Source organism: Typopeltis vanoorti, chromosome 1 (genome assembly GCF_054136105.1).
Source record: "Typopeltis vanoorti isolate ZY-2024b chromosome 1, IOZ_Tvanoo_1.0, whole genome shotgun sequence".
In the NCBI taxonomy this organism is placed as follows: domain Eukaryota; kingdom Metazoa; phylum Arthropoda; class Arachnida; order Uropygi; family Thelyphonidae; genus Typopeltis; species Typopeltis vanoorti.
In genome coordinates, this window is record NC_143549.1 from 133,433,957 (window position 1) to 133,460,122 (window position 26,166).

General features: G+C 34.0%; 1 protein-coding gene across 4 annotated transcripts in view; it reads right to left on the reverse strand.

Annotated features, from left to right (window-relative positions):
- The window catches only part of rin (ras GTPase-activating protein-binding protein 2), a 133,318-nt gene that overhangs the window by 77,645 nt on the left and 29,507 nt on the right, over window positions 1-26,166 (reverse strand). For all 4 annotated transcript variants that reach the window (XM_090399340.1, XM_090399346.1, XM_090399354.1 and 1 more), the window contains one exon: window positions 16,250-16,331. In XM_090399340.1, the coding sequence (XP_090255466.1) occupies window positions 16,250-16,331 (82 nt within the window). The remainder of the gene's footprint in view (window positions 1-16,249; window positions 16,332-26,166) is intronic.

Sequence of the window (26,166 nt, forward strand, 5' to 3'; positions counted from 1 at the left end):
TAATTTATTAAAAAAAGGGTGGCACACCATTTGACAACTTCTATGGGTAGAGATGACCTGCTAATGCTTCTGCCTGGTATCTCCACTTGGGCCTGGCTCCCACTGAAGAGACCTCAATAAAGGTCGAAACTAGTCTGGGTTGTGACCCTTCCCTTAATGCATAACATTAGACATATCCGCAAGGAGATGTGTTTTGCATTATGGGAGATACTGAGATAGGAGTGTTAGTAGCTTGCTCCACCTTTGCAAGGAGTGCCCTGGTGTTGTACCACCTTACCCCAGTCCTGAAGATACTTTCAGGCACAAACTTTGTTTGCTCACACTTGGATAAAGGATTAAACTAAATTTATTATTTTCATCAGGACAATGCACCTGCCCACAAAGGTGTTTTGGCAATGGGAAAATTAAGAGATCTGTATTATGAATTGTTGGAACATCCACCCTATTCCCCAGATTTGGCTCCCTCTGACTTTTATCTCTTCCCAAAACTAAAACTCTTCCTCACTGGTCAGCATTTTCTTCGAATCAGGGTGATTAGCTGTAGAGGGTATTTTGCAGATCTAACTGACAAACACTACAGGGATGGGATAATGGTGCTGGAGCATCAATGGAATAAATGTATTAGTCTTAAGGGAGATTATGTTGAAAAATAATAATTTTGAAATTATAAATTCGTTTTTTTCATTGTTAGGCTGAGAACTTTTCAGACCACCCTCATACATTGGCTTCTCTTCTCCATACTGCTGGAAATATCATATGGAAGGCCCTGAAAGGTTTTTATAATACCAATTTTTTTGTGACACATGATGGCGGGACTTTATATGGGATATCTCCAGTGGCGAACTATAAGGGGCTCGCGCAAGCCCCTTGTTAAATTTTCTCAAATTTGCGAGCCCCTTGTTCTTCTTGTTTGAAATATATTAAGCGACAAACTCATACAGTAGCCTAACAAAAATTAGTCTATTTGGCACTGTATAGATTATTTGGAATTATTGTTTCAACTCCTTTATAACGAATGCGCCCAAGTTTGAAAATAAAATAAGTGCATGCACTATCTTTACCCTTCTCCCTTCTGGTAGCCAATCGTACGTAAAATCGTTGTTATCACTTAAGTAGAAAAACAAAAGAGAAATATAACGTATTTCACTATTATTGTGTTTAGATAATATTCATTTAATATTTATAGATTGTCATAAAAACTTCTATCGCAAACAAAACAAATTTATTTTGTTTATAAAAAATGCAGACTATTGCATATGTGAGATTATAAAAGATTTTATTCTTATTATATTTTGATAGTTAAAAAATGTTTTTCTTATGTAAGATAAATTAACACACATGATTGTGTGCAAATATTTCATGTTTAGATCATGAAATATTTGTTTAAAAATGATAACCTTTATAGGTTGATTGTCATTTGTACACAAGCTGTATTAATAAGTTTTTGTGTGAAATACGGTTCTTTCTGTTCGATGATGCGAGCCCTTTGTTAAAATTTCCATAGCTCACCACTGGATATCTCCCAAGGTACATTGATTTTCTACAGACAGAATAGCTAAGTTTAGTTTGAGGAGACCTCCAGAAGTGTTTAAAAAGGCAAGGATCTGTTTTCTAATTAGACAGTGAACTTTATGTTAAGATGAACAAGTGGTCCATGTAAGGAATGTTCACACATCATTATTGCACTATATAGGTGAATGAATATTTTAGAAGCCTCTTTAAATTTCCAACTGTTATATGCAATATGTATCATTTTAGTTGTCATCAGAGAACATTTTCACCTGTAATGTGGAAAACAAAATGTGTGCTCCTATTAGATTCTCCTGAACTGACTTCACCTGAACAGCCTGTCATCTGTCCTGGAAAACATATGCCACAGTTGCAGTAAACATCATACACATTAGATTTCTTCAAGGGTAGATGCTTTGTTTTTGATGACTATAAAATTGTAGAAACACCATTTGGAGGGGGAGGAGAAGGAACCGATTGTTATCAGCATGAAACTTTGCTATTCTGTTGTCCATTACACATTTAATATATGACAGGAAAATATCCTTCTTGTAATCATGATTCCCCTAACCAGCAGAAACCTATAGGTGTGTTTGCTATAAGACTGTTAACTGTCTTAAGGTCATAATCATTTGTATAAAAAAAATATAAGGTATGCCAGTTACTGGTTCCTTTCCCATTCAAATATGCAGCATGTTCCTTTTGCAGAGTTCTGATGCCCTTTTTTGATCAGTGGTGTTAGGATGTAGCATTAAATATCTCCCCATATTTGGGAACTTCCCGTAAACATGAGTTTACTCTGGTTAGACAAAGGAGCATATGAATGGGGTAGATCTATTGATTTTCCAATTTTAGTGCAAAATAGATACAAGGATGAAATCCATTTGAAGGTTACATCTTCACATCAGGTTTTATGTGGTAACCTTCTAAGCCTGTCTTTTGAAGGATACTATTAACAAATTGGTGAGTTGTGGTAAAAAGTTTGACCTCCCCCATTACTTATCCTATCTGTTCATTGTTTATCAACCAAACTGAAAGAATAAACTATCTAAACATTGCCTGAAACAGTGCCTGCTTTACTGAGTTGAGCAGGAAGACCTCTATAAAGTTTCATCCCTGAGAACATTTGTAAGCAAGCGGGCAACATTAGGACTCACTAAAAGGTCTAGGTCTGTAGATTAATAAGTAAAAACTAAAATTCTGAAACTCAACAGATAACATAGTCCATGGCAGCATTTTTCGTATGCTTGGAGAATTTATCTTGAGAAGGATCCTGTATTTAGCTACAAATTCAAAAGAATAAAAAAATAGGCAGTCTTTCCATAAAAACTTGCATATCAGCCAGTGGGACATGTAGTGACATCAAGGTTTACCATTAGTATCTTTCAAGTGCAGGTTTTCCGATTTCAGTTGAAATCTAATTGTATCTATTTTGAGAAATAGATACAATTAGAAGCACACTCATTATTCTCCCTATGAATGGGGGAGCTTTTTCCTGGCATGCCCTAAGTCCATTGGCTGTCATACCACAAACACTGAATTATGAACCTGTTAGCTGACCATCTCCATTCATATCTGCAGGAGGTCTATCTATCCTGTGACTACAGTACCATCTTTCAATAGGACAATGCAGATCGTCATTGGGGTCATATATAACTACTGAGTGGTTGGAGGAACATGACAATGAATTTGCCACACTGCATTGGCCCCAAACTCCCTAACTGTAACCCAATTGAACATGTGGGATATGCTAGAACAGGGTGTGAGGAACTGCTGATCCTCCTCTGCAGAATGAGCGCGAACTGATAGTTGTGCAGTGGACATGGGTCAAGTTAAGTGTGGAGAACATTTGACACCTTGTGGAATCTGCTCCCAGGTGTCTGCAAGCTGTAATTGCACAGAGAGGTGGGCCAATGTGTTATCAGGTGGGTGTGCAAAGCTAACTCAGTGTATGATATACATACTGAAAAGTATCAGATTTATCCAACCACAAATATCAAGGCACCATTAACTTCATTTTCCTTATGAAAAATCATCATCTTCAACAGCTTAATGGACCATTTAGGACTAATGCCACAATAACTAGGTTTCTGCATCTGTCTGTTATAGATTGCACCTGGTGTTAAGTGTTCATCCAGTTCTTAGGTCTTTCTTTACCACATCCATCATGTTTGGCTACCTGTAAGTCTTTTCTTGTCACTTATTCATAACACTTGTTTAACTGGTCATACTCTCCAAACATGAGAAAATTACTCAGTTCTCTTACTTCCTATAAATGACAGAACACTGGGTATTTAAAACAGGTTTCATAGTTCCTCATGTCTTTCTTCACACAGTCCTAATTTTGGTTGGTACTTTTCATTCAAATGTGATTAATTTTCTGTTTTCTCCCTTGGTTAACCATGTTTCACAACTATAGGATTTTCTTAATATCTAGTTTTTAGAAGTTGTAAAATTGCAAAATATCCACAAACTGGCCTTCTCTCCTCTATCTGTTGATGAATATCATTGTAGCTGTCAATGTTGACACCTAGACAGTTAAAATTATCCACTTGCTCAAAGATATAATTATCAATCACCAAGTTGGATTGTCCTCATGGATCCTTGAAATGCACGTATACATAGTCTTTTTCTGGTTTATGACAAGACCCACAAACCTTAAATTAGTAGTTTGTATAACATCTTGTCAAGATTTCCAAGGATAAAAATGTTATCAGCATAAGCCAATGGGATGTTCTTCCCATTCATTTCCATCCTCCTCCTTTTCTTATGACTTTTTCCAAAGCTAGGTTGAACAGGGTCAATGAAAAAGCATCTCTCGACAAAGTGCAGATTTTATTACAAAACTTCATAAATGTTCCTGTAGCAGACATACTTTGCAGAGGTTGTGATTATATATTTGAATCATAATTATGTACTTTTGCAGTATTCTAAATTTCACATACCATCCCAAGCTTGTTTATAGTCCAAATGCTAGACAATTCTTTATCAAATTCATGCTTTTCTAAAAACTGTTGGAGTATGAAAATATGATTAGTTGTAAACTTTTGTAGAAGCTACACTCGATAGTCTTCAGTGATATTTTGAAGTATATACATTAATTATTTTCTAGATAGTGCAGATAGCATTTTTAACAAGTACCCAAGAGGGAGATACCTCTATAGTTATTGGTAATCATGAAGGTCTTCTTTATTTAAAAAAAAAAAAAATGGAGCAAATTTTAAAAATAGGCTGAATTTCAATCAACTGAGATTTCTTCTTGTTGCCATTTTAGTTTAATGAGCTCATGAATTTGTTGTTAGGGATGGATGGTTCCTCCAATTTTTAGAAGTGCTACTGCAATTTTTATTTTTATCAACTACTTTATTATTTTAGTGTTTTAACTGTTGGATTTCTGCTCAGGACATGGACTGGTTATTACTAACACCATGTTCCAACATAAAAATGTGCACAAATTCACATGGAGAGAAGAGGCAAGGAATAAGAAAAGTCTCATTGACTATGTTATTGTTGATAGTGATGTTTTCTCCCTGGTGCAGGACACCAGAGTGTACACAGGATTTGAAATTGGAAGCGATCACTATTTAGTCTTGAGCAGGATAAAATTGAATTTCATATTGAAAAGAATAACATGTAAGAAGGTTTTAAAGCGAATAAAAGTTGAGCAACTCTCAGATCTGAACTGTAGACTAAAATACACAAAGATTATTGAAGAAAAAATGAAAGAGTTTGAGAACAGGAACCAAACCTTCAAGATTCAGCCACACAGGCATGTGGTGAGGTTGTCTGCAAGGATACAAAAATTAGAACTCCATGGTGGACACAGGAAGTTAAAGAGGCAGTGAAGGAAAAGAAGAAAGCATATGAAAAGTTCTTGGCAAATAAGTCAGCTTTTACTCTTACAGAATACAGAGACAAATGTAAGAAAGCTAAACAGTGTGTAAAACTAGCTAAACAAAAGTTATGGGAGGACTTTGGCAAGAACATAGAAAATAAATATCATGAAGGTGGCAAAATATTCTGGAGGTTGTTGAAGAAGCTTAGGAATGGAGGAAAGAGTACTTTAAAAGGAGTTAGAGATGATAAAGGTGACATGAAAACGGCAGAAAAAGATATCCTTGAAGTATGGAGTAATTACTTTAAAAATTTGCTAAATGAAACAAGCAGTGATAAAAAACACTGACCAGGCATGCAGTCAGGAATACATATCCATACTTGAAGTAGAAAAAGCCATTAAAGGCTTGAAATGTGGAAAGGCAGCAGGAGTAGATGATATTCGACCAGAAATGCTGAAGTATGGTGGTATAAGAGTCTTACAGTGGCTGCACTGCATAGTTCAGAATGCCTGGACAGAGGAACAGATTCCAGATGATTGGAGTAAAGCTCTCATAGTACCCATATATAAAAAGGGAAATAAAACTGAATGTGAGAATTATAGATGTATATCCCTATTGAGTGTTCCTGGTAAGATATATGCAAATATACTTGAGAAACGGTTGAGAAGAATTGTGGAAGAAAAACTTGGTGAAGAACAAGCTGGATTCAGGTCAAATAGAGGCTGTCAGGATCAGATCTTCACTTTATGACAAATAGTAAAGAAATCATGGGAATATAACAAAGATCTGTATTTAAATTTGTCGATTTGGAAAACGTGTATGACAAGGTGCCAAGAGAGAAGCTATTCAATACGCTACAGTCATATGGTATCAATGGGGCATTATATCAAGCAGTACTTAATCTTTATATGAGTTGTAAGTCAGCAGTTAGAATTGAAGGAAGTACAGGAAGATGGTTTAATGTTAAATCTGGTGTGAGACAAGGATGTACATTATCCCCTCTGTTATTCATTATCTATATGGATCACATTATGAAGGAAAGTGGTATTAAACAGGATATCAAAATTGGAGATGTTAATGTCAGCTCTTTGCTTTATGCGGACGATGTTATACTTCTAAATAAATCCGCTACAAATCTACAAGATTCTCTGACTAAATTGAATAGCTGTTGTAATAGATATGGTATGAAGGTCAGCAATAAAAAGACAATGAAAATAGGCAGAATCATTGAAAATGTCAACTGTGTTGTGAATGGAGAACCTCTGGAACAAGTAAAACATTTCAGCTAGTTAGGCATGATTTTTAGTGAATATGGTAAACTAAATATGGAAATAGACAACAGAATCAACAAAGCTGGTATGGTAGGAAGTCAATTGTATAAATTCATATGGAATAAGAGAGAAATTAGTCAGAACACTAAATTAGCTGTACAAGACAGTTTTCAAACCAGTTTTAACTTATGGATCTGAGAGGCGGGTCAGAAGTAAAACACTTGACGAAAGACTAGAGACTGCAGATATGAGAGTCCTGAAAAAGATCAGAGGCGTGAACAGATGGCATCAATGGCAATATCATATTAAAAATGAGAATATTAGGAAAGAACTTGACATTATCAGCATCCAGGAATGCGTTAGCAGAGCTAATCTCAGGTGGTATAGTCACTTAAACAGAATAGGAGAGGAAAGATTAGCAAAACAAGTGTTCTCTGCAAAGTTGGCAGGAAAACAACCCAGAGGAAGACCAAGATATAGGTGGATTGATATAGTACAAAGTGCCTTAGACGATAGAAATATAAAATCTAGTATTGTCTTGACAAGTAACAGACTGATTTGGAGGAAAATTGTAGATAGGAAGTTAGTAATGATGTAAATTTTTCATGTAGTAATATCATATCCTGTACACCCCTTGAGGGTACATGGCAGGAATTTAATGATGATGATGATGATACATTTGTTAAAAATAATTTCAAATATGGATTCATGAAAACGTAAAATTGCAGATGGAGGAAGGTTTTTAATGATGAATGGAACAGCAAGTAGTACTTCTTTATTAAAAACGGGAGTAAGCCCCTTTGCTTTGTCATAAAAGTGTTGCTGTTATGAAAGAATATAATATCAGATGTCATTATGAGGATGAACATGAAAGCCAATAAAAGGATTTGAACTGTGAACTTGGAAAAAATCATGTTAATAAATTACTAGCTTAAGAAGCAAAGTATTTATAATGAATCAGTTGATTCATTATGAATCAATCAATTCTTAATGAATTTAATTTGAACCTGCAGGGCCAAGGTGAAATACTAGCAGAACCGTTTTCTGACAGAAAAGCTTTTGAGGGCAAACTATGTCTGTTGAAGAAACATATGATGGAAGTAAATCTACATCATTATATGTTGCAAATCTGCATCTACAGTTGGATGGCAAACAAAAAAGGAAACTTTTGTTGGTATTATTGAAGATTTACAAATGGAATTTTCAACAAGATTTGTGGATTTTTATAAAAATAGCATCAAAATGAAATTATTTTTGAAGCCTTTTAATGTTGACATTGATGACGTATCAAACTAACTACAGGCAAAAGTTTTGGAATTACAACACAATGAAATATTAAATAATGCAATTTTTGTTAGAAAATATCCATACATTTTTATCGATGCTTACCAAAAAAATTTGAAGGATTAATCACTTTCGCAAAGAAGATGATAATCTCATTTGGTGATAGTCTCGCACTTTTTTTTTTGCCATGGGTTTTAGAAAAAAATAAATTTTCTTTTCGACTGACTGATGAACATTTGCATGCTTCGACTCGAATTTGCACTTTAGGTTATAAAGTGGATATAGATAATTTGGCTAAGGGAAAAAACTCATAAAGTATACGTGATAATAATTTTTCATTGAGTTTCATTTTCATGCTTGTTTCATATCTCTTACTTTAAATACTTCTGTTTTTTGAGATTGATATAATAAAAATTGATAAAGAATTTTTTTCACTTACTATTTTCTCTTAATTAAACACTTGTGGCCCGATTATTAAAAATAAAAGTTGAATTTAACCCATGAGTCTGAAAATGTTGCTGACCCCTGTTCTATTCGATCACAAAAGAAATGAAGAAAGAATTGAACCAGGCATCAGTAATAAAAAATTTTTTAAAAATATAAGCATAAATGAATGGAACATGTTGAAAGAATGAAAATAGAAAGATTACTAAAAGCCTTAAATTACAAACCAGTAAGAAAAAGAAAACTAGGGGTCCTCTTAAGAGATTCAACGATGACTTCTAAGGCTGTAGGCCTAAATCTTTCATAAGCATAATGATGATGATGAAGCATAATGCTCTGAGAGGATGGGTGATCTTATCTGCATAGTCTTCATGTGTCAATTGTATGCATTCTCCAATCAGTTTGTCTTGCAAAATGAAAAACCTTGAGTTTAAGTGAAAAAACTCCTTCAATGCACAAGACAAGCTAACTCACCTCAAGTTGAAAGACCTTTATGGAAGTTCTTATCAACATAAGGGCATCACTTACTGGCTGAGCTAATACTGTCTTTCAACTAGATAAGAATCTGAACACCTAAATTTAAAATAAATTCCCAGTCAACTCCAATTAAGTGTCATGAATCAAACTATGTTAAGTGAGGATATTGCAACTAAGATCGCATCGTCAAAAACCTGATATATATATTTCAAGGAGTGTACTGAACAATATAATAGTATCAGAGGATTCAACTTCCTATCAACAATTTTCTGCCAAATCAGTCTTATTTATCAGGTCTCCAATAATGTCAGATCTTATATTTGTCTTCTAAGGTACTTTAACTGCAATGTTATCAAACATGTTTGTTAACCTGTCTTATTCTGTTTAAGTGACCATACCACCTCAGTGCATCTAATAATGTGATAACAGAGCTAATCTATGTGAAGACTGTTCCTAATATCTCAATTTATCATATGGTTCTGCTATTTCTTCACTTCCAAGTTTTTTCAGAAATTTTAATTCTACACTAACTCTTGTGTACTGATAGTTAAGTATTCTAATTTTTCTCTTATTCTATATAAAATTATTCAATTGACTCCAACCCACAGCTTTCATTATTCTAATTTCTATTTCCATATTTAATTTATTATCTTCACTGAAATATAGTTAATACTTTCTATAATTCAGTTAGAATTGAAGGAAATACTTAAAACTCAAATTTAGATCATGTATTGCTCTAATGTTATAATTAGCTGATATAATTGTAGTTTTGAACAACTTCTATTTGCAACAGAAACAGTAAACAACACTTTTATTTCTTGATGATAATGAAATAAGAAAATTGTGTTTTCTCCATGTGAATTTGCACACATCTTTATGTTGAGCATGGTATTAATAATGATTAGTCCAAGTTCAAAACAAAAATCCATCATATACTTACAAGGATGAAATTTTCATTTTGTTAGTTGCATCTCTAATGGCTCAAAAATTCCTCTTCTTCCTTAGAATAAATATTTGTAGGCTCATAAGCATAAATATGTCATTGCCCAATTTCCTGTTTTGAAATGTGTTCGCTTAACTACTTGAAATCACCTGCCATTCAAGAAATTACGTTTGTTATCGAATGCTATAGGAATAGAATTTGGAAATGGATGATCCCCCCCCCCAGCATGTCAGGAAAGCCTTGATATGATTATATATCATTAGTTTGGCTAAGTATTGTTTAATGATTTAAAAAACTGTTAAACAGAAAAAAAAAAAATTATTTTGTGAAATGTATGCAAACAGCCAAAATTCAAATACTTGCATATTTTTACTATGTTTACAGTAAGCAGAAAAATATATAGCTGTTGAAAATAAAGAATTTAAAAGTGCTTCCTTATCTCTTGTAAACACCTCTATACATATATTTGTTTGAAGAAACCAGTCTTCCATTATATCAGCATTCCATTTTCTCCATTATCATGATGTCATGGTGTTTATGTCCCCTCCCCAACAATCCTGTGGTAGTTTACATTTACAAACTTCATTGAACATAATATAACAGTTTGCTATGACTATAACTGGTCATGTGGATAGATATGCTGTAATGCAGTAATTCAATAGCACTTAATGATAAATTATTTCCTGCTATAATTTAATTTTTATTAATAAAATAACATTCATTCCTTTCTAACTGGATGAAATTTTATATTAAGAATCGCTATTAAATTGTCATTTCACAACTGGACCATTTTAATAGTATAATCAGGAAAACATCTTTTTGAATACAAATCCCAGACAAACTTTTTAAGGTATTCAATAAGCAGGGTGGTGGTGCTTGTCTCACACCTGGTATTGACAACTACCACCTAAAAGCATTCACAAAAATTCAATGCTAATGGAGGATTTCAAACCCATTGTCTGTTGGATACACTAACCACTCAGCCTACTATGCTGGCAAATCTACAGTTACAATATGCCAAAAATGCTCAACTACTTTGATAATGAATGGTGTTACCTAATATAAAAACATTATCATCAAATAATCTTATGATTGTGTGAAATCATTTTGTTTGCTTGGCAAAGACACTGTACTTACTCCCACTCCTCTAACTTTCTATTTTATTAATTAATTAATTTTGCCTGTTCATATTCAGTTTAAGAGAATTTTAAACTGACATTGCATCAGCTTGTATCTCTGAATCATATGCTACAATTAACTACTTTTGATTTCCAATCTCTTCAGGTTGATGCAACCTCAACCATTAATACAAATACTTATACCAATAATGTTTTTAATCTTTTGTATCATGATCACACTGATAAAATGTGTGCTTTGATCAACTGTTTACTATTCGATGTGCAAGCTATAGGAGATAAATTACATAAATAGCATGCAGGCACAAAATCTTCGTGCTTACCCTTACTTCTCAAATTGGCAGATTTTTGACCAACAACTGCTGCTATTAAAACTGAATTTCCCTAATTTGCCTATTCACTTTTCTCATTTATTAGAAAACTAACTTGATATGCTCCTATTTATCTGTCCAGTATCAAAATAATCCAGGTTCAGATCCTGGCCATATCAATTTTTATGTGAAGAAGCCAGGATATGCAACAGGAATTTTCTCCCAAGTGATAACTTGAAGGCCATGAACAGCCAGCAGAAGACTCCAGTGTTATACTAGACAGTTTAATGTAAAAATAATAGCAGGTTTACTACCCAAACATGAAAATACATGAAATAAAGTAAACTCAATTTGTAAAAAAAAAATATGTACAATTAAAATTAAAACTGGAAACAAGAATTAAAATAACTTAATTAAAACTAGGATTATGAAAACATAAGAAATAAAACTTTAATGCTTAAAACAAAGAATAAAATAGTAAATTATACATTAATAGTAAAATACAAAGACATCAATTGTCTTAAAAGTGCACATGACAAACTGCTACAGCTGCTGCTGTGAAGTTCCTGCCAATACCTACGTCTGTGGGAGGGGGAGACAATAAAAGCTGAGCTGATCAAGCTTATAACACTAGGTCTAAATGGCTTGCTCAATTACTAAACTAAAATAGATGAATGCTCAAAAATTTTTATCAGATTTAGAAGTAACGAAGTCCCAATGCAGCTACACAATGTAGAAGCAATCTGTTACAGGCAATCATGCTAATAACTGATGAGGGAGGGATGGAGGGGGAGGGGGTCTGGAAAGTTCTGAGAAACACCTAAAACAAAAATGACATTGAAGCAGCTGATATAACCATCCAAACAAATACATGAAACAGGCTTTCATAGCACTAGACCAGTGTTTCTCAACGTGAGGAGTACGCCCCACAGGGGGGGGGGGGGGGGGCAACTAGAAAATGATGTCGCATTCATCACCTCATCACTGATATACTCAAAATACTCGCCATTGTAGGCGAGGGGGGGGGACATCAAAATCTTTGAGGCGTTGAGGTGGGGCATGATCCAAAAATGTTGGGAAATACTGCACTAGACTATCAGACTATCAGAAGAAAGACTGTTATAAGTTCAATTCTGTGGAATTGAACTTATAACAGTCTTTAACCTCTTAAACATTTAGCTAGCAAAAACAGCAAGAAAATCTCTGTGCTTGTGATATTCCAAAACCATTTTACTGCTGGTTTTGATTTATCTGGCATTTCTGAAGTATAGTTCACTATAACAAAAACTTTCAAAAAGTCTTAACTATAACCTCATGAGCTCTGCAGCAACCTATACATGCATCCAATGTGAACTACAGTAATAAATTTTTTGTGAACAATTTGGAAATAAAATATAATCCAAAATCTCCAGTCTATAATCTGAATTCTTCTTCTTCCTTTTTATGTATTAGGCCTAGTGGCCTGTTACGGAGCTGTCCTTAGCCCTTCCAAACCATACCCTTCCCAAGGATAAGGTGGTTACTCCTATATCTGTAGATGCACGTGTTCATAGGGCCGGTTTGCCTGTTCTAAGGGACGAAAAAACCTGAGTTTCAGGGTGAAAAAACCCCTACCTCTCTATGAGACCAGCTAACTTGCCTTTCATAGAGAGAGAGACCAGATAAAGGTTCCTCACATTATTGACGAGAATCGAACCCAGGCCTTTCTGACCAAAGGGCTTCATCTATACCGACTAAGCTAAGGAGGCATCTGGAGAAATAATCCTTTACTTCTCCAGACAATATTAAGGTTATACTCATGATCTTACATGACAATACACAAGCAAGACTTTTCATAGTCTTTCAATAATGAAATAATGCTGTCTTTGGGGAGCAAGGGCCTAATTTTTATAAGGAATAACTTATTTAGAAAGAGTTCAATATTTCTAAAAGTTATTTTTATTTTTTTATTTTTTTTTGAAATGGTAAAATGAAGAGATTTGGAATACTGAATTTTTTTTCAAAGCAAGTATTAAAATACTATGCACTCTGTGAAAATTCAGAATTATTATCACGTGACACCTCCAAGGAGTTCGACTCATCACAGTTCTTCAATTTAACTTCTTTTAGAAAAAGCGAACTATTGTTTCTAAATAAGTTATTCCTTCTGAAAATTAATATGAAAGACACTCAAAGGCTATAAATTTGAAATACTTCCAAGTGAAGTTAAATTTCAAGTGTTAAAGCTTAAGTACTGGGAGGATATCATGTTGGAGGTTTAATGGAGTACTGATAGCACTAGGAAAGATTAAAAACTATTTTTAATGATTCCAATATTTTTTCTCAGTGACAGATGAAATCCCTGTGTGGGGATACCTATAACTCCATCGGGCGCATCCCTTGGTGGAAGATCGGGGAATGCTCGTCATAGTTTACTATGAGGGAGTGAAATAAAATTCCTGCAGACCAACAGGATAGTACTTCTCTCATAGGCTGGTCTAGGGGCCTCGAAGGTGCCACCAGACTTGGGTAGTGAAGGCTAATCCCCTACACACCTTAAAATTTATCCATTAAAAGAAATGACAAAGAGATAGCTGAACTGCCTAAATGGTTAACGACAAAGTGAGGAAAAGGTACGTGAGATACACAACATAGAACATTACAAGTCTTCATGGAAAAGGAAACAAATTAATAGATGAATTTAAAAAATCGAGATTGGATCTGCTAGCAGTCACAGAAACAAAAAAGAAAGGTCAGGGTTATCAGAAAATGAAAGATGGATATATACTTTTCTATTCAGGAGTAAAACCAAGAGAATGGGCTAAACAAGCAGTAGCATGCATAATTAAACCAGATCTCAAAGAATATATTACTAAATGACAGCTAATAAATGGAAGGTTGTTGACAATCACTATAGATTTTAATTCAGATAACCACTGTAATTATTGCATATGGTCCAAATGATAATGCTAATAAAGAAATTAAAGATGCATTCTTAGAACTCTTACAAAAAACAATCGAAGTTCAAGTAGACGAGGAAACGAAACAAGTGTTGGGATCACAAGGAGAAATAACCCGTAATAATAAATCTTTGCCTTATAAATAATTTGTAATAGCGAATACTATATTCAAGCATAAAGAAATCCAGAAGTTTACCAGGGAAGAGCCCAGTAGAAATGAAAAATCTATACAAAAAACACAAGTCTATAGAGGTTCTGAAATAGGCAGTGACCACTACTTATTAGTATCGGAAACAATCCATTAAATAAAAGTTGAAAAATGTAGAAAAAGTAACAAGGAAATAAATGTTAAGATAAAGAACTACAAACTAAAGAAAGAAGAAATAGCCATTGAGTATAAAAGTAAAATAGAAGAGAAGATGAAGTAGAAAAAGAGATATATGAAGACCAAGATGTAGAAAGCCTATGGCACAGGTTCAAAACACTTCTAGAAACAAGCTAAGAAATTTGTGGTGTATCATTAAATAATAAACAGAAGAAACATAAAACACCCTGGTGGACTGAAGAACTAAAAAAAGAAATTAAAAAGAAAAAGCAGTCGTTGAAGAGATATATAACATCAAAGCTGCAGGTTGATAGAGAACTATACAACAACCAAAGAAATAAAGTTAAAACCTTAGTGAAAGAAGAGAAAAGAAGATGTTGGGAAGACTTCGGACATACTTTACAACAAAATTTTAAAGAAAAACCAAAAACTCTTCTATAATGTTTTAAGAAGAAGAATGAGGTCAGAGAAAGAATGCCCCATAAAGTTTATCAAAAATAAGGATGGAAAGTTACAAACTCCGAAGACATCATGGAAAGGTAGAAACAGTACTTCTAAGAATTATTGGAAGATGCAGGACATGGGAAAAATAGAACCCTAAGAGCAAGACATGCAAGCAAAATAGAAGATCAAAGTGAGGAAATTCATGCAAATGAACTGCTAGCAGCAATAAATAAAATAAAACTGGGCAAATCAGCAGGCCATGACCAAATAACACCAGAAATGGTAAAGAATTTAGGAACGAAAGCCATAAAATTTCTTTTACACCTATTCAATGTCGTATGGAAAAAGAAAATTATTCCCAAGACTGGGCAGTAGCAATAATAATCCCTATATTTAAGAAGGGAGACAACCGTAATGTAAAAACCATAGGAACCAAGTTCATAATTTAAAGCATAGTTTGAAAAAAATAAATCGCGATTAATTGAATTTTAGACTGTGTTTATCAAGACTTGATATCAATTTATAAACTGTTAATGCAAGCAATGTGCTAATCAAAACCACATTAATCAAGGTATTGCTGTGTATTTCTAATGAAGATGCATGAGAAAGAGTAGGCAAAAACTAACAGAACTAATAATGGTTTAGTTTTATTCTTTCCATACGACTAATACTGCATATCTGCATTTTTTCCCCCAAATATAATTAAAGGAACTGAATAAAATCTTATTTCGCTGATTTATAAAATAAAGCTAGTTATTTCTAGTAATAAATAGATTGCTATGATTATTCATATATCACATTTTGAAGTATATAATTAACTATTTTTTCACTTATACTTCCAAAGTGAAATTCATTTGTCTCTTGTGAATAAACAGAACATACATAGAAACAGTTAAATAATGAAAGATTAACAAACTTGATATTTCAAGATATCTGATGTTCAGAAATGTCAAGTAAAACAGTTTACTTAAAGTCAGTCTCAAAGATTACATCTCCTTGCTATAGTTGTTAATGGATTCTGTTATTAAGGGATTAAAAGCAAAGTAGAATAACTGCAGGTAAGAGAAAAAACAAAACAAAAACAGCAATGTATTTATCCTTGAAAGTTAAGGTAATTCATATCACTAATCCATTTCAGCATGTTAAGCTGCGCAACGTAACCTGAAAAAAAAATTATCTTTAAATAAAGGCCAAAAAAATAAAATAAAATAAATAATAATAATAAATAACATTAATGAAAATGACAAATTTCATATCAGAATATGCACACAAAACAGTATAAGTCTGCAACGTTAATGATTACAATATAAAGAAATACAAAAGTTCTTACATGTTGTCCAACAACAGGTTTAGATTCCTGTCCAGGTTTATCCATACCTCCATGAACAAATGATGAATCGCTGTTGTAAAATCTGTTTAAAAAAATAAATTAAAAAAAGATTTTTAACTGGCAGTCAAGCAGGGTAAATTTAAAAGGCTATAATTTGTCTTAACTTTCTCACTTATATTGCTAGCAGTAAACTAAGGCATATTAGAATTTGTAAAAGTGACTAAGTGGTTATATGAACAATAACTCACCTTTCAAAGAGGGGCTCTACAGTGAGATGACAAGATGGTTACCAAAAATACAGATGGAACACACAGGTATGTTTTTAAATCATGCAGCACACATCATGTGCTGAATCAAATATATTTTTATAAGCTGCTTAGGAAGAAGTCAACAGACACCAGCATGAGCAAGACGCATTGTGCCACATAACGAGTAGCATGTCTTTAGCCAGTATAAATTGGAGAAACATGATGTTCCCACATCAGTACAACTGTGTCTGGGTGAAATGGATTCGAGAAGGGAACTGACGGAGTTTGAAAGATGCATTGTGACAGAATGTCATGTTGCAGGCATATCTGTTCAGCAAACTGATGACAAATTGTGCCATCCCAGGTCAACAATCAGTGATACCATACTGCAAGTGCTACTCACAGTGAACAACCCGACACTCACCAAACGTGACCGTAGGGTGCTACAAAGGATAGCATGTAAAAACCACTATTCATCGCCTGATGTGTGGAATGCAGAGTTCCAGACATCAACTGGAACATAAATCTGCAAGCCCAACATTACTAAAACCTACCTGTAGCATCATCTTCAGTGGTGCAAAAAGCGTGTACAGTGGAATATGGAAGCTTAGAAAGTTGTTATGGAGCAACAAATCATGCCAAATCCTCTACCAAACAATGGATGTGGTGGATGCCAGTGAATGTCTCTAGCCAGAGTGCACTACTCCAACTACGAAATTCGGATGTGGCAGTGTAATAGTATGGTCCTGTTTATCCTGGTTTGGCTGCTACATTTTACATTTCTATGGAACTTACCATTCTCTCTTTCAGCAAGACAATGCACTGTGTCATCAGTTGTAACTTGATGGTTTGTGGACATGAACGTCATCACACGTGAATGCCTCCAGTGCCCAGATCATGACCCTACTGAACATATGTGGGACAAACTGGAGCATTGGGTGAGGTCAAAGGACATCTGTCCCGCAACAGTCCAGGACTTCATTGCATGCCTACAGGAAGAATGGTCCAAAATTCCCATGGATTGTTATTGTACACTTGTGGAAATTACACCTCCCATAGGATTACTGCAGTCATCACAGCGAAATTAGATCATGAATCTTACTAAGGTGGGTACTATGGCTGTTTGTTCCTCACACTATAGTGTCTGTTGACTTTTTTTCCAAGCAGCACATATATATGAAACAGCTACGAATTCTAATAAAATCTCTGAAGTTTTTCAAACTTTTGGAATCCAGTTCGTTAGTATGGTGGTCCATTGCTCATCTTCTCTTCTGGATAGATGTCTGGCCCATTTCCATTTTAGTTACTTATGGTGAAGAACAGTGATGTGAGTCTGGCTTCTTATCTTTTAATATGATGCCTAGCATGAGTTGTTAATTTATTTGCCAGTGATTTTGTTAGTGACCAAGTTTCACAACCATATGAGATGACTGGAAGTATACACTGGTTAAATGTCTTCCTTTTTAAACAGAGTGTGACATCATTGTTTTGAAAAATGCTTTTCAATTTTCTGAATGTACTCCAAGCAAGTTGAACTCTCCTATTTATTTCCATTTGGAGTCTACAGTTTAGTGTTATATTTAGATCAATGAGATGACCTAAATATGTATATGAAGAGACTCTTTCCAAGAAATTGTTTTCTATTATGTTTTCTGGTGTTACAAAATGATTAAACATGATTTTAGTTTTTTCTGTTTATTTTTAGACCGACTTTTCTGCTTTTATGATACAGGTCTTCTATCATTATATTAAGGTCTTCTGGAGTGTTTGCAAAAATTACATCATCATCTGCATATCTTAGGTGTGAAAGTTTGTTATTAATTTTTATACCAAGGTTTGCCCAGTTTATATTATTAAATATTTTTGAAGGACTGCTGTAAAGATTTTGGGTGATCTTCTTGTTAGTCTCCTTGTTGGACATCTTGAAAAATTGATATTTTATTGCTACTTGTATGAAGTTGGACTGTTGCTGTTGCAGTGTGGTATATTCCCTGGAGAAAATCCATATATTCTCCAGAACTCCCTGATTCTGGAGTGCTTTGATTACTGCATTAGTTTTGATGGAATCAAATGCTTTTTAATAATCAATGAAATGAAGGCCAAACAGAGAGGCAATTGGTTTTCTTCTGCTTTTTCTATTTGTTTTACTGCATGAACATGATCAATTATGGAATCCTGCTTGTTCTACTGGTTGATTAGTCTAGAAGAGGGGGGTTAACCTGTTTGTTATTACTTTTGTGAGAACTCTGTACAGATTAGAGAGAATACTAACTGGTCTATAGTTTTTTACTTCTTTGTCCCCTTTTTTAAATAACAGTATCAGAGTAGCATTTTTCCAAAGTTTCTGGTATCTTCCTCTCTTCTAGGTATAAATTTAGTAAGTTTGTGACATGTTGAATTATATTTTGTTCTTCCCATTTAATTAATTCTATGTGAATTATGTCTTCACCAGGACATTTTCCATTTGTTTTAATGTTTGTTTTATTTCATCTGAAGTGAATGGGGGGGGGGTAAGAGAGATGAATTCTATATGCGATGGAGAAGAGTTATATTTATCTATTGAAGGATCACTATAGAGTTCTTTATAAAATTCTTCTAGCCTGCTTAGGATTTGTTCTTGGTTCCATATTGTAGTTCCATTCTTATCTTTTATTGCAGACTTTTGCCAACTGATAAATGTTTTCTTAGTATTTTCATATTTTTCAATTGTTTTTTTTTTTTTACTTTTTTAGTGTTATAAGATCTTATTTCATTTCTCATCTTTTTCCTTATTATTTTGCATAGTTCTGTATATTCTATATTAGAAATTAAGTTTTTGTCTTGTTTCATATTTTTTTTTTTTTTTTTTTTTTTTTTTTTTTTTTTTTTTTAGATTTATTAAGTCTAGTTTTTGACTTCATAATCCTTCTTGTTTTCAACAGGTTTTAAATCAAAACTTCTTGATTTTTTAATAGAAAGGGGATGGTAAATCCCTTTATGTTTTTATAGCCAGGTACGAAACTCAGATCAAAATCCACAGTTGCATGGCAAAAAAAACCCTATCGGCGAGCCCAAGTGTAAATGATCACTTCAGTAGTACAACACCAGGGCAACTCCATGCAAAGGTGGAGCAAGCTCTGTCACTAACTTTAATATTCTCTCATAATGTAAAAGCCAGCTCCTAAGAGATGTATATATATTGTTTTACATTATGAGAAGAGGTCACTACCCAGACCAGTTTCAACCTTTTTTGAAGTCTCATCAGTGAGTAGGTAGACTGTGGAATATCCTTTCTATTAACATATTCTCCGGTAAAATAGCCTTTCGGCTTATTAAATTCTCGATTTTTTTTGTTTAGCCATTTTATTCTTTCCAATTTGGGTTTATTTTAATTTTGGCTCTCACCATTCAGTGGTCACTTCCTGTTTTTACTTGATTTAGTACTGAGGTATCTTGAACTATTTCTTTATTATTACACAGTATATAATCTATTTCATTTTTTATTTCCCCATTTGGACTTCTCCATGACCATTTTCTTTTGAAGGCTTTCTTAAAAAATGTATTCATAATATAAAGCTTGTTACTGATAGGGAATTCTGTAAGAGCCATTCCTGGGTTGCTGCTTGTGCTTGTGGTCCTATTGTGTCTATTTGGTGAATGGCATGACCTATTTTGCCATTAAAATCGCCCATTACTATAGTCAAGTTCTGATTGCTATTTCTATTTTTGTCTAGGATGTGCTCCAGGAGTCATAAAATGCTTCTATCTCTTCATCAGTGTGGGATGAGGTGGAAGCATATATTGAATGATCCTGATTTTAAGTTTGGAGTTTAAATATAATTTCTATCATTCTTTCATCTATATAATTAAATTCTTCTATAAGGTGTGTAATTGTTTTTTTAATTAGAAATCCAACTCCGTATTGTCCTTTAGTTTTTCCCATAATAGCATAAGTAGTCTCCATTTTTTAGTTTTATTAAATGTTCATCCTGCCTGCGAACTTCACTTAAACCTATGATGTCCCATTTAATATGTTTTAGTTCTTGCTGTAAGATGGCAAGGTCTTCCTCATCTTTAAGTATTCGACAATTAAATGTTCCTATATAGAGGAAAAGAGGATCGTATTGATTACTGTTATATTTATGAATTTAAATTTGTGAAATTATTCAAGAAATTGATCAACTTCTATACAAGCTAAATTTACTGATCCTACTTTCAATTTTTTTTTTTTTGAAAGGTCTGCAAGATGAACATTTATTCTTGTTAAAACCTCTTTCATACAGTGTTAACTAAAAAAAAAAAAAAAGACAGACATTAATTGGCAATTTCGGTTAATTTTCTGAATGACTAGATTTTAATGTTAATTGTCGATATGTCACTGTGACAATGTTAATGTTGCCCTAGTGAGTAGAAAGTTCAGGTGCTGGCAATTATCCACTGGAGGTTTGTTGTAGCATAATTCACAACACCAAAGAAATACTTTTTTTTTTTTTTTTTACTTAGCTGCTAATATTTTGCTTGATTTCCAATGAGTCTTCAGGGCAAAAGCCCTTGTCACAGTACATAAGCACAAACAAGGCTGATTCTATATCAGAAATAGCAAAAACTGAGAACAATTCTAAATTATAATGGATATAAGATCTAACCCCATTTTGGCAACTTGTCACAGATTTTTAATAAATTAATACCACTAACTGCTGCTAATACCAAAAACAGTCTAATTGATTTATAAAATCAATTAGATTTTTTTTTATTAAATTAAAATTGTTATATAAAAATTAATCTGTTGACTAATTTTTATATAACACTTAAGTTTTCTTTCATCAAATCTTGTGTGATGGAATATATCAGTATGGCTGTACCAGTTTTGAGTTACCAGCACAGCTGCCTGAGTGGAAAACCTTGACTTTCCATAATAATTGTAGCGAATGTAATTTTTCTTTCCAATGCAATACACTTTTATACTGCTAAGGGATTCGATGTGGTAATCACTTTTTTTTTTTTTTTTTTTTTTGTTAATGTGGTTCACACTCGTGAAAGGTTTTTAGTAAACATATAGTAAATTCATATCATGAGTAGCTAAAGATTTTTTTTTCTATTTTAGTAATTTGATATATTTCTTGTATTTTTTATTTATCTTGTCTGGAAACCCTGCTCAAGCATGGAACTTCAAGCCACTTCAGGCTTCCAATAAGAAAGGTAGTTTCACACCACCAGGCTATGAATCACAATCAATCACTGTCCATGGCTGGATTCAATGTTTGTATCCTGAAACAGTCTGAACATATCACTATCAATAATAATTGATCAACATCCTGAACAGAAATCTAGCAGGCACTTGTCATTATTATTAGTCATGTTTCTCCCCCCCCCACCATTATTCCCTACATGCTGCTCCTCTCTAGTTTCAAATAAACTTCACTACTTCATTACTAGAACCTTTAATAAATGATACAGCTATTCTCCTTCTATATCTATGCCTGAATAAATCATCTTAAATCTCACCTGTTTTGTTCTTATTCTTGGTAACATCAATTACTCTGACACAGTATTTCTCTAATTCCTCTGATGATTCTACTTCTTTCCCTGTTAATGTCTCTTAGTAATGATACCTACCGACAATTCAATTCAGATGAGTTTGAGGAACTGGGACCCCTTCGTCGACTTTTCAGTGTTAAAAATTAGCAAGGGTCCCATGTAACACCTTAGCTTTCATATCTGATTACTCTGTGCCACCAATAGTCTGGGATTTAGACAAGTACCACAACTTAGCTAAATCCAAAACTTTCCTCTTTTGAAGCTAACTGTATATACTGCTTTAATAAGAATATGTTAGTGTGTTAAAAACAAAGGCAATGTTTTTGTCACCGAAGCTGTACATGGCTGCATTAGAAAGATTGTTATTGAAACTTGTATGTATGAGAAAGGCTTGCAGGCTCTAAGTGTAAACATCTCCAAAGTCAGTCAGAAAGAGTTCAAACAACTTTCCGATGGCTGGCAACTTACAATCAAAAGAAAGCAGAGGAGAACCAAAGACGTGCCGAACTTGAAACTTAAGATGAAAGACTCGTACCGATTCTTTGGGGGTTGCCAAACTTCATGCGAGGTGTCAGAGGAGGCCTAATAAAAAGGGACTGAAGCAAGCAGAAGGGGTCCCAGTTCCAGAATTGCTGCCAAAGAGACAGCTCTGGGATTTAGACAAGTACCACAACTTAGCTAAATCCAGAACTTCCAGCTCATTTTCATTCAGCCTCCAATTGGATCTCTCTTTCTCTCTCATTACACATAAATTAATTAAATTGACTACTTTGCTGTCTAAACTGACTCTCTAGTTAATGAGTAGTCAAACACTAGCTGCATAATTTTAAGACCAAGTTTCATATACATTTTGATATCACTTAATTCCACTTTCCTTCATGATTCATACAAAACTGATAAAGTGTAAATTTGACATTATTCAAATCCAACTACTAATTTACACTTCTAATATATGCTAAATTAGGCTGGGAAGTGCAGAAAATGATACAGAGTATGTTTCAATGATGTTTCACATCAAAAGTAAAAAACAAACTTCAGTACAGACTGGTATATATTCAGTATCACAAGACGGCTAGACTATAAATACTTAAATAAGAAACAAAACCAATGTAAGTATAATGCAAAGAGTAAGTCTGATGTGGCAATGGGAAAGGTGCACTGCTCATAGACAAGACCAACAACAGACAAAGAATTGGATAGCATGAGAATTAAATGATAATGGCACTGACTAAAGATGCATAGAAGTGGTGAAATAAATGTGCATGAGTAACAGGGAAGAAAAGCCAACTAGAGTCCTGGCATCATCTTGGAAAGGTCTTCATCCAGCAGTTGATCAAATAATGGTTGAGGATAATAAACTATATATTTCTTTCATTTGCACTATAGAACATTTGTTTTAAGCTTTTCTCAGCATTTTGTCATAGGTCTTTTTCTAGATATATATATATATATATATATATATATATATATAACTTTTAGATCTGGAACAAATGTACGAGGGATGCTTGAGGGTCAAGGCTGGATAATGAGGAGGAGTCCAATCCTCACCTTCACGGGGCGCACCCTGTTGGGTATCTACCTGTATACTGAAAGAACGAGGATGGGCTGGCAATTTGGGATTTAGCCAACCAAACTATATTTTTATTGGCTTAAACCATAACTCAAAATAATGGTACAACATGATGGAATTTCATGAGGGGGCCCCCCCCCATTGTTTTCACCAGCTACTGGAACAAAACCCAACTAAACACCAGCAGAGATCAAGACTGGCACCATCAATATAAAAAGCATAAATGGAATTATAGTCAGGAAATAACAAAGGAGTAGCTATAATATTAAACACTAAATGAGGATAATTTTGAATGGCAGGCAATATCAAGTAGTATCAACTAATATCAGAATGGGAAACTGGACAATGAGACATTTGTACTTATGGTTAAATAGAAGGTTCTTATAAGGAAGAAGTGGAGGATTTTGAGGCATTAGAAAAGGCAACTGACAAAAAAAGGAAAGTTTGGTCCTTGTTGGAGATCTAAACAGCAGAGTAGGAAATGATTACCAGACATGTAAGAATGTTTTGGGAAATTTTGGAGAAAAGATCAAAGCTAATAATAATGATAATAGCTAATAGATTTCTGCTCAGGACATAGACTAGTTATTAGTAACATAATATTCCAACATAAAAATGTGTACATATTCACACAGAAGATGCAAGGAATAAGAAAAGTCTCACCAACTATGTTATTGTTGACAGTGATGTTTTCTGACTGGTTTCAGGACACAAGAGTATACAGTGGATTTGAAATAGGAAGAAGTGATTACCATTTAGTGTTGAGCAGGATAAAATCGAACTTCATATTGAAAAGAAGGGAGTGTAAGAAAGTTTTGAAATGAATCAAATTTTAACAGCTATATGGTGTAAACTGTAGACATAAATACACAAACATTATTCAATAAAAACTGGAAGATTTTGAAAACAAGAACCAAATCTAGTGGTGAAGTAATCTGCAAAGATTTGAAGAAGCAGTCAAGGAAAAAAAAAAGCATATTGAAAGTTACTGGCAAGTAAGTCAGGTTGTGCTCTGAGGGAATACAGAGAAAAATGTATAAAAGCAAAGCATTGTGTAAAATTAGCTAAACAGAAGTCAGAGGAAGACTTTGGTAAGAACACAAAAAATAAATATCAGGAAGGTGGTGAATATTCTGAAGGCTATCGAAATAGCTCAGAAATGGAGCTATTTCGATAGCTCCATTTCTGAATGGAGGAAAGAGGAATTACTGATGATAAAGATGACATGAAAACTGAAGATAAAGATATTCTTGATGTAAGGAATAATTACTTTGAAAGATTGCTAAATGAAACAAGTAGTGACAGGATGGTGGTAGAAAACACTCAATAGGAATGCCATCTGGAATATATATTTGTACTTGAATTAGAAAAAGCTATCACAAACCTAAAATGTGGACAGGGAGCTGGAGTAGATGATATTTGATCAGAAATGCTAAAATATGGAGGAATAACAGTTTTACAGTGACTATGCTGCATAATTCAGAAGGCCTGGTCAGAGGATCTAATTCTAGATAACTGGAATAGAGCACTCATAGCACCCCATTTATATATATAAAAAAAAAAGGGGGGGGGATAAAGCTGAATGTAAGAATTAGAGAGGAATTTCTCTACTGAGTGGTTCATGGTAAGATTTATTCAAGTATTCCTGAGAAACAGCTAAGAAAAATTGTGAAGGAGAAGCTTGGAGAAGAACAAGCTGGGTTCAGGCCAAACAGAAGTTGCCAGGATCAGGTTTTCAGCTGAAGACAAATAGTTCAAAAATCTTGGCAATAAAGCAAGGATCTGCATTTAAGGTTTGCAGATCTGGAAAAGGCATATTGAAAAGGTGCCAAGAGGAAAGCTGTTCAAAACATTCTAAATGATATGGTCTAAATGGGACATTATATCAAACAATACATAGTCTCTGAGTTGTAAATCAGCAGTTAAAATTGAAGGAAGTACAAGAAAATGGTTCGATGTCAAGTCAGATGTGTGACAAGGGTGCGACATTATCTCCACTGTTATTCATCATTTATAAGAATCACATTATGAAGGAAAGTGGTATTAAACCTGATATCAAAACTAGAGATGTTAATTTTAACTTCATGCAGATGATGTTATACTCCCAAATATAAAGGTGGTTCCACAAGAGCCTGACTAACTTTTAGAGGTGATAGAAAGAAAACAACTGTGTCACTTTTCAACATAATCTTCCTTTAGTTCAACAGATTTTACATCTTTGAATTAATATTTCTATGCCCCTGAAAAAATAGCCTGTACTTTTGTCTGCAAAATGGCCTAAAAATGCATCTTTCACCTTATTGTCATCTGCAAATTTTCTTTCTCAAAGGTCTTTCTTCAGTTTTGAGAAGAGGTAGTAGTCACCCAGTGACTACTACCTCTTCTCAAAACTGAAGAAAGACCTCTTCTCTTTCGTCCCCAAAAACGTGCTAGATCTGGGTTGTAGGGAGGGGTGTTCAATCTCTTGAAAGTCACAGTCCTTCACTGCAGCCTTCACAGCAATAGTTGCATGGACTGGAGCACTGTTGTGAAGCGGACGAACACCATGATCAGCATCCCTCATCTCTCTCTCCCCTCCTTTA